This window comes from Miscanthus floridulus, chromosome 14, assembly GCF_019320115.1.
Source record: "Miscanthus floridulus cultivar M001 chromosome 14, ASM1932011v1, whole genome shotgun sequence".
In the NCBI taxonomy this organism is placed as follows: Eukaryota; Viridiplantae; Streptophyta; class Magnoliopsida; order Poales; family Poaceae; genus Miscanthus; species Miscanthus floridulus.
The window spans coordinates 7,004,578-7,019,806 of record NC_089593.1 but is presented as its reverse complement, the minus strand read 5'-3'; the positions used below and the strand labels follow the sequence as shown (position 1 = coordinate 7,019,806).

The 15,229-nt window shown below is 43.4% G+C and overlaps 1 protein-coding gene across 1 annotated transcript; it reads left to right on the top strand.

Annotated features, from left to right (window-relative positions):
* Positions 1-1,386: 1,386 nt before the first annotated feature.
* LOC136502955 (dof zinc finger protein PBF-like) lies at positions 1,387-4,263 on the top strand. Its single transcript, XM_066498195.1, has 2 exons — positions 1,387-1,458; positions 3,295-4,263. Exons 1-2 carry the CDS (start codon positions 1,387-1,389, stop codon positions 4,261-4,263), a joined length of 1,041 nt encoding a protein of 346 aa, XP_066354292.1.
* The last annotated feature ends 10,966 nt before the right edge of the window (positions 4,264-15,229 follow it).

Genomic DNA, 15,229 nt, shown 5'->3' with positions numbered 1-15,229 from the left:
TGAGTAAATGTGTATATATAATCTTAGTTGAATTCGGGTGGGAGCAAAATGGCTATGGAAAGTCCATACTTGTGAAAACCAGCTAAACCTTTTTTAAAGTTGGCAAAGCTAGATTTTAGGAAAGTCTGAGTTAAAGTTGTAATTTAGCACGATTGTGTAAATTGTTATGACTTGTTCCTAGGTAGACTTCCCCACCCAATAAATATAAAGGGTCACCACCGCTTGATGGCCTCGAACTGTCGGCCTGTTCGGCTGATCGTTTTCTGCGGCTGATAAGCCGGCTGATGTTGTTTTGTTGTGAGAGAAAAACACTATATCATGGCTGATAAGTTCAAGCGAACAGGGCCTGCATCTATCAACATTTTTATATTTTAATACATTTTTTGTATTTTATCCCATAAGCCTACATTTTTAACCCCATCTGATGTTCTTATCTCATCTCCACAGCATAAGAAGGAATCCTAGTTGGCCTATTGAACCTAGGGAACATCAGAGCGCGCTTGCTCAAGTGGAACCCCTCTCAGGTGAGCGTTCGACGGGTCTACCGATGGACCTAGTTTTTCGAAACCCGATAAGCTAGTTTCTAAATCTGGCAAGACGCAAAGGTGTGTATGTGAGAGATGCATGTTGTGTGTGCGTGTGATGGCGTGTTCTAGCATGGACCGTCACCGATGAGACTGTCACCTCTGTTTGTTTTTTAGGCAGGAAAGGGGGAAACTACCGTGCAAGGATGAGAGGCTTGTAGTTCAAGATGAGTGCGAGCACTGCACCGTCGAGCTTGTCATGATTGTTAGGCTCTCTGCCGTTTCTGTTGTATGCCAACGGAAGAGAAGACCTGCAAGGCATCTCGGTGGCTGCGGCTGCGCCATCCATAAGACCATATGCATGGCTCTCATGTGTGCCATGCATGCGTCATCAACTAGCAGACGCGCCGCGCGGTTGTTTTCACGGAAATCCGCCGCCGTTTCCACTGCACTGTCCGCTAGCTGGCTCTCCGTCTGTCCAGCCCACTGTATGTACGCTGGGCCCTCAGCCCCTCACACCATCCGTCCATTCTCCCGTCTCGCTCACTCCGTTTCCTCTCTATAAACAACTAAAGGAGGCATCTCTCACAGCATCATCGATCTCTCTTTCTCTCCCTCCTCCCCAGCGACAAGAGGAAGGCTGGCACAACATCCAGTCCGTCCCGTGTACTCTGTGATCCTTCTTGGTGTTTTGATACAGGTTTGGTTGACAGGTGTGTTGATTTTAAGAGATTTTGATGGGTCACTTTGCTTTACCTGCTAGGATCGATCAATCCTTTATTTGGTGGGCGGGTGCATATATGTAAGTGCTTGGTCATGTATCTATGCTATATTTGCAACAGATTAGCGGAAGGAAAGATCCATGGACATGAGCTCCAGCTTCAGCACCACCAGCAGCACTGCAGCAGCATCGGCTCCCCACAACCACCAGCAGGTAACTTGGTGATCGCCTCCTTGTTCTCGATCCTCCCTTTCATGTTGGCTACTTTTCTTTCCATATATAGATCGATATGCAGGTGAGACACGAACATATTTGTTAACCTTTATATATGTTTCTTCTTGTTAAATCGATGATACAAGTAAGTTCGTTTCTTTCTCTTGATTTCAAGTAGCTAGCTCACTGCTAGTAGAAACAAGGCGTACACATATATTGGTATGTGTGCAAGTACTCGTTAGATAATGCATGAATATTGTCCATGAATCAATTGTTGGATAACCTTCCCAAATTAATTCAAAGTTTCCTAAACTTTTTTATTTATTTCAGCCTCTTGATTTGTTAGTCTACAGCGTGCATCATTAATAAGTATTTGGAATTTATTTAAACAAAGTTGTCACTGAATTTTTGGGGTGATAGGATCTTTACACCATGTATCTTCTTCTCTGACTTTGGCGACACTAATGGCATTAAGGTTCAGGGTTGGTGCTCACCATAGTCCCGTGAGTCTTGAGGGAAATCCTATGGTGGCAGAGTAGTGGTGGAGGATGCGATAGGACGAAGGCTCGAGGGTGACAACATAACGAGATCCCAGAAAAGCCAAGTTAATATTGCAGTAGATGTAGCGATGATAGGGAGCGACACCAGAGATGAAGAAGGGCGATGATGTGCAAGGATGAGGGCATGGTGGAGAAGGTGAATAAGGCACTGTTGTTGGTGGGATGGAGGGGATTAAGTCTGCGAGGGTATGGTGTCTGGTTGGCGTCGAATGCGATGCTGGTGAGACACGAACATCGGCATATCGAGCATGGGGGCTCAAGCATGCCATGATGATACCCACCATCCGACACGGGTGAGCGAGTAGTAGGGGGGCACAAGAGTGTGTTGGGTACGGTACTGGTGGCGGCATGCATGGGTAACAAAATTAGGCTTAAACGGGGTAGGAAAATGAGGCATTGGATCACAGCGACCGGCAGCTTAATATTCAGGTGTTGGGCTTCCTAATGGCAAGTAGGTAATGGATATGGTCCCCGTGAGAGGATGTGGATTGGTCAAGACAAAGTAGGAAAATGGACCATCGTATGTATATCATGGATTGACCGTTGTACAATTTAGTGGGGATAGAGAGGATGAGGCACGTTGGAGTGACTGGTTTGTGTCGAAAGCGCGATGCAGGTGAGACACATACATGGGCATATCAAAGATGAGGGCTTAGGCGTGCCAGGGTGTCTCTCAGTATCCAACACTAGTGAGCAAGGAATTGGCACTAGTGTGGGGCTGGGTGAGGGCAGGAGTGTGTTAAGTATGGTAGTGACAGGCACCGTAGGTGACAATAGGGAGGTGGAAAGGAGGCGACTTGAGGGATGTTTAGGGTTAAAAGGGGTTGCAAACAGACTATTGGATTAAATTGATTGGTGTCCAAAGATTTTGGTGTCAGGTTTCATGAAATACACAAGTGGGCTAGGGATATAGGTTCTATGGGATGATGAGATGAGGAAAGACAGAAGTGGGACCTATAAAATACATATTTGGTTTTGGTGTGTCCTTACATATGTACTAGCACACAACACAATAATCTACCATAAAAAAGAATGATTGTGGTTATCACGCATTCTAGCCACTATAGAAAATTGTCACTTTATTTCCATCTAAAAAGGTAGTACACATTTCATTCTATGGTTTTGAACAAGCTTGTGCTTCATGATATTTAATTTGTTAAATTAGGAAGCTAGGTGATAAGTGTAATACTATATCATTATTTCTCTTTGCTTGTGGCGCTAATAATGGCTCTCACACAAGTTAATAATTTGTGCATCCATAATTTATTTGGTGCAGGAGGCGATGGTGTCATCCCCCATTATAAAGGAGGAAGCTCGGAGCCCAAAGCAGGCACAGGTCACGCAACAGGCAAGTGGCAGTGTTGAGCGTAAGCCGCGGCCGCAGCTGCCTGAGGCGCTCAGGTGCCCCCGCTGCAACTCCAACAACACCAAATTTTGCTACTACAACAACTACAGCACGACACAACCACGCTACTTCTGCAGGGCCTGCCGCCGCTATTGGACACATGGCGGTGCCCTCCGCAATGTCCCCGTTGACGGTGGGTGCCGCAAGAACAAGCGCGCCTCTGGATCTGTCTCAAGCTCTGGCACCTCATCGTCCTCATCGACTGCCTATGCACCATTATCCCCTGGCACCAACACCAGCTCCAGCAAGATGAGTACCAACACACAACTGATGATGGTGCCCAACATGATGATGCCCGCTCCAATGACGACAGGCTTATTCCCCAATGTGCTCCCGACACTTATATCGACAGGTGGGGGCGGCGACTTCAACTTCACCATGGACAACCAGCATGCCTCCCTACCCTTGACGCCAATGTCACTATCCAACCAGGCATCAGTGCCAGTGCTGGCCGCGAGAGGGAGTGGGACAATGCCATCTTTCCTGGAGATGCTAAGAAGAGGGCTTCTTCCTGGTAGCAGTAGCTACAACGCAGGTCTCGCGACGAGTTGCGGCAACAACGGAATGGACATGCCATTTCCACTACCATCATATGGTGCAATGCATGGGCATGGGTTGACTGGCTCAACAACTGATGATGCCAGGCAGCTGGTAGGTACTCAGCAGGGAGTGAACATCGATGGTGGTTTTGCAGGATCAGCTGGAGTGCAGGAGGAAGAGGAGGAGCAGGATAACAAGGCCATGATGAAGAGCAGCAAGAACAACAATGGTGGGTCATTGTTGGACCACTACTGGACAAAGCCCAACAACAACAACAACAACAACAACAAGGGGCAGTAGGGGTAGTGTGCCAAGCTGCGGAAGTGTTGTGTTGTTGCAAACAATGCAATTGGATAGTAGTACCGATGAAGTTAGGAGAGTCTAGTAGCCTAGGACGCATGCATTTTTTATTTAGTTTTGGTCATGATGGCAAGTCATCATGAATCACCCTTTTTGTTCATTTGCATGCTTTGATGAGTTGCAGTAATCTATATATCATTGGACAAATAATCATTTGTTTGGACCATCAGTTCCAGTGGATATTTTCTTCATTTCTCTGATTCTTTAATTTGTCAACTAGTCTATAGCTTTTTCAAGTTTAGTACTTAATTTGGATGGATGAAACAGGATATTTAACATGCATTTGGTAGCTAGAGCCCTACCTATGTACTATTAGTAAAAACAATTTGTTGATGTAGATGTCTATCTTTTGAATGTTTTATTCCTTTTATTTCTGCTTTCAATGAGACAAATTAACAACCCTTGGTATGTACATGAGTATATGCATGGACCTCTTACTGTCTTACATATGTGCATGGTACATAACTACTGCTACTTGCTTCACATATACTATAGTCTATATATGGCAGACACAAGTTATGCATGTATATATAGTATATGCCACACAATTTATGCATGTTCCACAAGGTGGCATTGTTCTTCTTAAGGTACCTTGGTTGTAAGATCCGATAGATCAACCAGATACATATCTATAGAAAGACGATCCACATGTTATATGATTCATCATATATTATTAACAATATAGAATATAGTATTGGAAATTAACTAAAAGAATAAAAGAATGCGCTACAAGTTAGGAAAGTTGCACGTTAAGTAGCGGTGGCGTGCATGCCTTGGCTTCCCAAGAAAATACAATACACTAGCAAGTGTTGTGGCCATGAGGTGCTTCATTGGATTTGAACTCCTACTAGGCCTTGCATGCATGTTTTCCATCCTTGTATATAGTATGGAAAAGACACATCTTCTACTTCCTAGTTGTGCCATTGCTATATCATTGTACATACAACGCCTACAGCCTACCTAGAAGTTGGATGCAAAGATAACACACACACAAATGCAAATCAATCTAGAGTTGCACTGCAAACTATGGACTCGTTTGGCATAGCTCTACTATGAGATCTAGGTTGGATATGTAGTCTGAAGCAAAAATAATGTGGTTTACATATTTGTAATTGTGGTTAGTCTAAATTTAAACAAATGGTATATTTAAAAGCAGTTTACGTACTTCTAGATCCAAATTCAAGATTTCTCATACTAACCCGGTCCTAAAATAATCCATAGATCTCTTAAGGGATGAGGACGAGAAAAGTTCTCTTAGTGAGAAGGTATGTTGCTCACCTTGTCATGCATGAAGTCGAGTCAGATGATCAAACCATCCCATTGGGCTTGGCAAAACCAATAGCTTTGACCTAACTTTCACTTGCTTATTTCTTCTTGATGTGTCCTAGGGAACAATTTCCTTTTTGTCGACCATCTCAGGTTGAAAGGTCCTTGTTTGGTTTTGGTAATTGAGTGACAACCTAAGTGGACTAATATGTGTTTATGTGAGATGCACAGGTGATTAGTCCACATGTACACTTATGTAAGCAACTCATGCCATAGAGGTGAAATGGCTTGGATATGTTGCAAAGCTCACACATGTGATGAAGGAGATCATTGCATATGAGACATGACATAGAGTCATGTGACTAAGGTGGAGAAGATCAAGACAAGACTTGGCTTGATGGACCGGTTGCAAGCGTGAAGGACAAGTGGAGGCTTTGGAGTGATGGACCGCGCGGCGGTGAAGCTTGAGCAAGACTTGTCACTGATGGATGAAGGCAACGGTGAAATCAAGTGAGGTCAAGATCAATGAACCAACAAGGTCACGTGATGATATGAAGTGGATCATATCATTTGTGATATGGTTGGTGCATGTGTTGCATCAACGATGGAGGAGATGGAATGGAATGCACAAGGCAAAGATATATTTTAGGGCATTTCATTTTACCGGTCATAGGTGTGTAGAGAAGTTTATGACCGGGTTTAGGATAGATGGCCATACTATCAAGAGGGGCAAACTTGTTTGCATATCGGTCATCTAGTGCCACTTGAGCAATCTAACTTTGCATACATGTTAGGATCGAGTGGCGTGGCAAGAAGAGTGCTAATCCTTTAGGAAAATGTTTGTGTAAAGCTAACACACATGCACAAGGTGGTGATCACTTGGTGGTGTTAGCACATTTTCAAAGGAGATGTGTTTGGAGTTGGTGTGGATCAACTCGAAAAAGGAGGTGAAAAGGGCTCACTGGGCTGCCTCTGGGGGGGCACCGGATAGGTGTTCGGTGGCACCGCCACCCCCAGGGAGGTGCCCATCTGAGCCATGGCCAAGAGCGGGCAGTTTGGGGTTGGCACCGCCACCCCTGGTCCGGTGGCACCGCCACCCATGGGGCGGTGCCCACGTAGATTCGGCCGAGGAGGGCTGTGTGGGCACGGTCATCGGAGTGACTGGTGTTCACCGTCATGGAGAGGGTGGTGCACCGCCTGGTCATCGCCGCTGGTGGGGTGGTGCCACTACCCCTTTATTCCCAAGAGCAGCCGAGTGGGGTTGGTCACTGGACAGGGCACTACCACCCTATGTCCGGTGCCACCGCCACTATGTCCTATGCCCCTGCGCTAGTCAAACTAGCTGTTGGGGTGACCGTTGGAGGGCACCGCCACCCCTAGGGCGGTGCCACCACCGTCGTGTCTGATGCCCTCGTAGAAAAGGGAATCTTTAGAGCAACGACTCTATTTCGTGTGGGGGCTTATAAATACCCCCTTAGCCAGCCTTGGGCTAGTTGCTGAGCACACTAGAGCCTTGGTGGCTTGTGTGGTGGTGCTTGGGAGCCCTCTAACTCACTTGTGATTGATAGTGATCATCCGATCGAGTGAGTGAGCGATTATAGTGCGATTGTATCGTGAGGTTGCATCGAGTGGCACTAGGTGATCGAGTTACAAACCGGTGGTGCTTGTTACTCTTGGCGGTTGCCACCTCCTAGACAGCTTGGTGGCTTGTGACTCCGTTGAAGCACACAAGAAGATTGTGCGGTGCTCCAGAGGAGGATTTGTGAGGGGGATTGTGCTTACCCCGTGGTGATCGCGAAGAGCAACTCTAGTTGAGCATGTCATTGAGCTACCCTCACTTATGGGTAGGTTCTTGCGGTGCCCGATGTGCGGGCTTGGCGGGTGATGTCAATTAGCCACTAAACCACCAAGTGAACGGTCGACACAATGGGGACGTACCTTGGTGGCAATCAAGTGAACCTCGGGAGAAAATCATCGTGTCATCCTTGTCTTCCTGTTGGTTTGCATCCCCGTTACACAAGCTTGTATTTACTTTCACATACATTGTTTGGCTTGTGTAGCTGCTCTTGTAATTAGTTGGCTTGTATAGCTTGTTAGTTACCTTCTTGCTTGTGTAGCTAGAAGTAGCTCCCCTTGCATGACTAATTCAGTTTGAATAACCTTATTAATCACATTGCTTAGTTTGTGTAGCTAAGTAATTTATGCTCTCTAATTTGGCTTGTGTAACCTTGTTATTGAGCATTGCTAGTGAGCTTAGGTGGCTTTGTGTTTTTGCTCACTAGGTTGTGTAGGAGCTCCCCGGTTGTGTGAAGTACTAGTTGCATAGGTTTTTGTGACCTTGCAAGCTCGATTGGTTAGATGAGCTCTAGCAAGCCTGGCACCTTTGTTGGCTAATTAGGATCTTTGTAAGGCGCTTGTGAACTTAGATAGAGGGGTGTAGTCTTGGCTAGACCGATAGTTTTAATTCCGCATTAGTTTTGGTTAGGCGGTGCAATTAGTTTTTAGAAAGGACTATTCACCCCCTCTAGTCCACCATCTTGACCCTACACTGGGCCCTGGGGGCGGACTGTCCTCTAGTTAATTTCCGAGGAATAAAGGGTCTAGACAGGTTCTGGACATGTTATCGAGTTTGAATGGCGGACTATCCGCCTATAATTCCTGGATTGTCCGGGGCAATCGTTTGAACTCTAACAACTAGTTTTAGGTGAATGGTGGACTGTCCGAGCCCTAAGGGGTGGACAGTCCGGGATGACCATTGCAGCACCTAATGACTTGTTTTAGCATAAGGGAAGACTGCCTGGGCCTATAAGGACGGACTATCCGCAGTTCACTTTTCAGCACGTGTCCAAATGACTAGTTTGGGGCCTCCCTCTATAAATATAGGTGGTGGCCGGCCATTTGGTGTGTTGGGCACCTTGGGGACTTAGTGTCCTTGTGTGAGAGTGCTTGGGAGCCCTCCAACTCAATTGTGATTAGTGCTAATCATATCCGCTAAGTGAGAGAGTGATTCTAGTGCGGTGCATGAGAGATTGCAAGTGTTGGCACTAGGTGACCAAGATGTAAGCCGGTGGTGCTTGTTACTCTTGGAGGTTGCCACCTTTGAGATGGTTTGATGGTGTTTCCGTTGAAACAGCAAAGAAGATTGTGCAGTGCTCCAAAGAAGAGATTGTAAGGGGTATTATGCTCACCCGCGAAAGCCACGAAGAGCAACTTTAGTAGAGCGAGACATGAAGGGCGACAAGCGGTCTGGCTGGGTCAAGTGCTAGGGCTTGTGGTAAGCACTCCACATGGAAGAGTGTGACTTGTAGGTCAGCACTAGCAAGAGGACCAGTGACAACCTTAGAGCTCATATCAACGGGGACTAGCGTGTTAGCAAGCACGTGAACCTCAGGATAAAAATCACCGTGTCAACCTTGTTCATCTCGTTGGTTTGTAATTCCCCAACACAAGCTTGTATTTACTTTTATATATATTGTGTTTTTGTAGTTGCTCTTGTATTTGGTTAACTTGTGTAGCTTGCTAGTACCTTCTTGCTTGTGTAGCATAGAAGTAGCTCCCTTGCGTGACTAATTTGGTTTGTGTAACCTTGTTAGTTATATTACTTAGTTTATGTAGCTAAGTAATTTGTGCTCTCTAATTTAGCATTAGTTGCCTTGTTATTGAGCATTGCTAGTGAGCTTAGGCTTTGTGCTTTTGCATACTAGTTGTGTAGGAGCTCCCCCGTGCTTGAAGTACTAGTTGCATAGGTTTGTGTGACCTTGCTTCTAGAATTGGTTAGGTAAGCTCTAGCTAGCCTGACACCTTAGTTGCTTAATTAGTATCTTTCACTAGTACAGCAACAAGCTGTAGTCCAAGTTGGGAAAGCTCTTCAGTCCCGGTTTCCCAACCGGGAGCACGAATCCGGGACTAAAGGGCCCCTCCTTTAGTCCCGGAGGCCTCCCGGCCTGGCCACATGGGCCGGCCCTTTAGTCCCGGTTGGTATTACCAACCGGGACTAAAGGTTTTCTTTTTTTTCTTTTTTTATTTCTATTTTCAATTGATGATTCGTTTTGGTTTTCGAATAGGTTTTCGAATATGCATTCTATGCTACTAATAATATACATATTCTACACGCTTATAATGTTCGAACATTTTGTACAAACTAAAGTATGAAACCAACGTATATATTACATGCATATACATACATTGTATGTTATTTTATGTACATATAATATGTATATATACATTACAAATAAAGCTTGCATTGTATATTCTATCATATCCTTGGGATAACAAATTCACTCCATCTGGTTTGACTTCCATGTTTCGTTCATGTCATTGTAGAACTCGCCGATGGGGTTTAAGACCTGGCCATTAAGAAATCCTGCTATGGTCTCTTGAATTGCTTTCAGTTGATCACGTTGTATGACTTTTTCCTTCAACCATAGAGTCTTCAATAAAAGTTAAAGGAAAAGTATTAATATATATATATATATATATATATATATATATATATGTGTGTGTGTGTGTGTGTGTGTGTGTGTGTGTGTGTGTGTCACGTGATTACTTATATATATGAGCAATAAAAGAAATTGTGAATATATGAATATATTTATATAACGTACTTTGAGGATCTCTTCAGGAGTTCTTTTTGCGTACGCCATGATGAACTCGCAAACATAGTATCCGCAGTAGTTGGTCCCCTGTTCTTGCCTCAGAACCCACTTTTACGAGAAAAAAGATCCGGCGAATTGAAAGCATGCATGGTGTTAATTGAATTATATATATATAAATGTAGCTAATACTTACTTTGTGTGCGATTACATCCAGTGGCGCTTTGCAATGTTTCATGTGGTGTTGCTCAATGAAACTTTTCCAAACACTACGCCCAATAAAATAAAAAATTAATTTGGCCTTTAATAATTGTTGCAGTTAAGAGATCGGGGTATATATAATTGCTAGAGAGACCAAATTACTCTTGGATAATATCTATCATGTCTTGGTACTCTGTTTGCTCTTTTCTTAACGAGTCTAAGATGCTCAATCGACTATTGGCCATATCAATGACCATCAATATCCAGTGATTGCTGCATATGTTTTTATACACAAATATGATCGACATTAACTAGAGTCAACATATATATATATATATGAGAGATAGCTTAGCTAGTAAGCAAATAATTGAACAAATGTCCATATGATCGACATTAATTATTTAACACTCACTTGAAGTTGTAGGGGAAGAGTATGTCCTTGTTTTGTTGGTTCACTAAGAACCTTATGAGATTTTTCTCGAGTTCAGCTTTCCATTGAGGCGGGGGATTAGGGTGTTTGAATATGACATTTGGATCAACGAAACCAACATCATTATCCTTTCTCTTTCTGAGTTCTGTCATCTCATATCTGCATATATAAAAATATAGTGTGAGGATATATAATTTATATATATACATGTAGCTTTATATATATACACTTTAATAGTAGAAAATAATCACACTTACAGACAATAGCAACTAATGAGACTTTTGTCGAGAGTGTCCAGGTGGCATAGTTGGTGTAATTCTAAAAACTCGACATATATAACGTCATCGCCACGGAAGTAATGTTGGTTTCTAACTCTGACAGAAACAAAGGTCTCTCCCCGTTCACACGCCACCATGTACCACTTGTTTAGCAGGTACATTTGCATACCCAGTTCACCTAAGGCCTCAGGGTTGTATAGACTATTTTCATGTTTAAATTTCTTCCAAGGATCCACTTTCGGAGCAGATGGTCCTTCAGCGAGCACTTGGGCAAGGTTCTAACCAGTATCCTCGTAAAACTGAACCAGGTCCTCAAAATCGACGTCCAATAAGTCTAAGTTTGAACCATATTCATTACAAATAACAAGAGGGGGGACTAATTGTTGTGATTGTTGTTCGAGTTTTGCAACACCTTTCCCTACTCTAGTCTTTTTCTGTGCCGCCTCAAATGACTTGGTGAGAGAGCGGTCGTAGTTCAATTTTGGCAGGATCTTTTGAGATTCCCGCCTTTTCTGGTCCACCTTCTTTCTTAGAAGATCTGGAGGTAGGTACAAGTACGGTTTCTCCGGGTTCTCCCTCGCTTCTTGTTGCTTTCTTACTTTTTTGAAGAAACTGTTCTCATCTTTTTGTACTACAACCTTTAATTCCTTTTCACTTTTCTCGTAAGACAGTTTTTGGGAAATAACTGGATTAGAGGAGGCTTTCTTCTTTGCCGGCTGGTGGGCCAACAACTTCATTTGTAGGGCGGACCTCTTAGGAGCTGGCTGCTTCTTGGTCATCAAGGGAGGCGGGGCAGCCGTTGGAGACCTCCTTGGAGGTGGCGGCGGTGGCGGCGTTGCATAATCATTGCCCAGAGCACTATGATGATCTAGAGATTGAATAATTGAACTTAGGTTGGCGGAGGCCCTGCTGTGTGAGTACAAAAAAGAATAATTAGGTATAAGAAATTGTTATTATTAATCATGCATGTCAATAGAAAATTAGTGAAAAAATTATTTCGTTCACTTTTGTCCGCACCTATTGTCTGACAGTTGAGGAAGCGGCAGTGGACTAGAGACCCTAGGAATAATGATGTAGCGCTTGCACCATAGTATGAATGTCTCCTCTGCTTCTCCTAGAGTTTTCTCTCCATCACCTCCTAGAATGTCAAGAGCCAGATCACTAAAACCTTTGCTAACTCTATCCACTGAGACGCTAACATATCCAGGTGGTATTATTGCCCCATGGATTCTTGGTGTCTTGGTAGGATCTGGAGGATAAAAAACACCGAGAGCCACCATGATTGTGGCATTCCCTTTTGGAATATGTAGCTCACTTGATGTAAACGGTGCAGTGATGTCATCCACGGGGAAACGTAGCATTGCGTCATCTTGATTTGGCAACTCTGTGCAAGCGCAGCTGCTTTTCAACTGATTAGGGGGCTAATAATAATGTTGATTCCTAGATCTGATGCCTGCCTTTGGGCACTCATTGCTATTTGCACTTGCTTTATGATTTTATTCTGTATTCTAGCTTGCATGTCTTTTTCGTGCTCCTGTGCTTGAAGCAATGCCTCCTGTGACTCACGAACATATTCCTCCGACTTGCTGATCTGTGCTGCTTCCTCATCCTTTCTTCTCTGCCAGCTTCTGTAGGTATCTCTATTGTTAGGGAAGCCATGCTCCCAAGAAATGTTCCGTCCTAAACCTCTCGTTCGGCCACTGTGTTCAGCAGTCCTGATGGCATACGTCAGTTCATCCTTCTCTCTATTGGGCCTAAACACACCAATAGCTTTAGCTTGTAGGGCATAAGAAAATCTTTGTGTTGCTCTTTCGAGTTTTGGGCCATGAATCATCTTCCCGGTCTCTAGGTCCAGTCTTCCCCCATGAGCGAAAAACCAATTCTTCGCACGTTTGGGCCAATTGAGTGATTCTGGTGTGACACCCTTGGCAAGAATGTCCGCTTCCATTTTTCCCACTTGGGAATGGCAGTCACATAGCCACCTGATCCCATGCCATGGTGGTATACCTTCTGTCGGGCATTCTCTTGGTTCCTTCTCACCCGTTCCTCACCCTCTTCTGATGTCTTGTACTGTACAAAATCATTCCAGTAGGACCTCAACTTCGCGAGCGGGCCCCTAGTATTGAAATTGGGCATTAGGTTCTTCTTGACGTATTTCGTGTATAGGGATTTCTTCCAAGTCTGGAATTGTGTGGCCATCTTCTTCATAGCCCACTTTTGAACTAGCTCCTTCAATTCATCATCGTTGATATCATCATAATCATCCGCTTGCAACGTGAAATGTTGAAAGATATCATCCCAAATTAAATTCTTATCAAGATTAGAGACAAAACTAACATGAGGCTCATTGATCTTTTGCTTCCATTCACGGGCACTGATCGAAAGTCTGTCCCTTACAAGGTACCCACAGTATTGCACAAATTTCCTTGCATGTGGACCAAGTGGTTCGCCTGTCTCGATATTGAATTCCGATATTATGTAGCGCCCCTCCAGTGGCTTTTTCGGGCCTCAAATATTTTTGCTTTTTGCCATTGTGGTCGTCAATCCAGAGGGCTACGTATAAAAAAAGAATAAATAAATATCATGTGTACACATAATAGATGATAGATATTCAAATATATATATAAATATATATACCTCGCCAGTATTTTCTTGCACAATATTTTCTTGATTATTTTCAAGAGCCAGGTATTGACTCCCGTCATCTACATCCTGCTGGTCACCATCGACAAATTGAGTGCCAGTGTTGATAATATCCATCATTTCTTCATCCATGTTGTCTCTGAGGGTAGCCATCTAGCTTTTACACCACTAGATATATCTATAAAAAATAAAAACCATATATCTATAAAATGGATCGAGTCATGTGCTTAAAATTAATTAAATAACTACACTCGAAATTCAAGTTTCCAAAGCATAACTTTTATTTCTTATTTTCTAGAAATATTTATTGGCAAGTGATGTATATATAACAAATATATATATATATAACAATACAAATTTATAACTCTCTAATATGTATGTATAACAAATTTATATATATAACAATGAAAACCATACACTAGTCATGCATATGCTATTTAATGGATAGAGCTAGGGGATTAAACTTAAATAATTATAGAATTTAGGGTTATTATTTACGCCGAGCTCTGGTTAGGGTTTGCATGCGCAGAACTTGATTAGGATATATATAAGAGTTTGGAGTGGAGCTCGACCGGGTTAGGATTAGTAGCGAGTTCAGGATATTAGGTTATATATATCCTGATCTACATTGGTGTATATAAATATATCAAAATTCATGTCACCCTAATTATGAAGAATCAAATATATATACCTATAGAATTTAAGGTTATTATTTACGCCTTTGTTAGGGTTTAGAGCGGAGCTCGACCAAGTTAGGGTTTGGAGCGGAGCTTAGGATATTAGGATATATATCAACATTAATGTCAATATATCAAAATTTAGATATATATATATACCAAAAAATTCATAGCACTAATAAAAACAATCTTTTCAATTGTGACGAAGATTCTAATATACTTCTACAACTATATATTGTAGTACACTACTACATTTTTTCTACAATTCATCCACTCAACATTTTTTCTATATATATATATATTATATTTAAGTAAACTACTACATTTTTCTATTTTATCTACAAATAAAATCTATCTATTTTTTCTATATTTTTTCTATGTGCACACACTCATACACACACTGTTGCTCACATATAGCACGGCGAGCACAAGCACAATGGCGAGGACGAGCATGAGCACAAGCACAGTGAGGAGATCGAGGACGACGAGCGTGGAGGATGACGAGCACATGGAGCCGGCCAAGATGAGGCACTCGTGCGCGTAGAGCCAGCTGCCAGGGACGAAGGACGAGCTCGAGGCGTGGTGCTGGCCGGAGGTGATATCTCGATGACGAGGATGAGCACGCGGCGATGGGGACAACGACGAGCGCTCTGACAAAGGGGACAACGACGAGCGCTCCGATGAAGGGGACGACGAGCGCACGGCGAGGCGTGCGAGCGCATGGAGCCGAGGACAAAGCTGGCGATGACGAGGATGAGGATCGACGACGGCAATGAGGGTGTGGTAGATCCAAATCAGATCTAGTTGAGGGCGAGGACG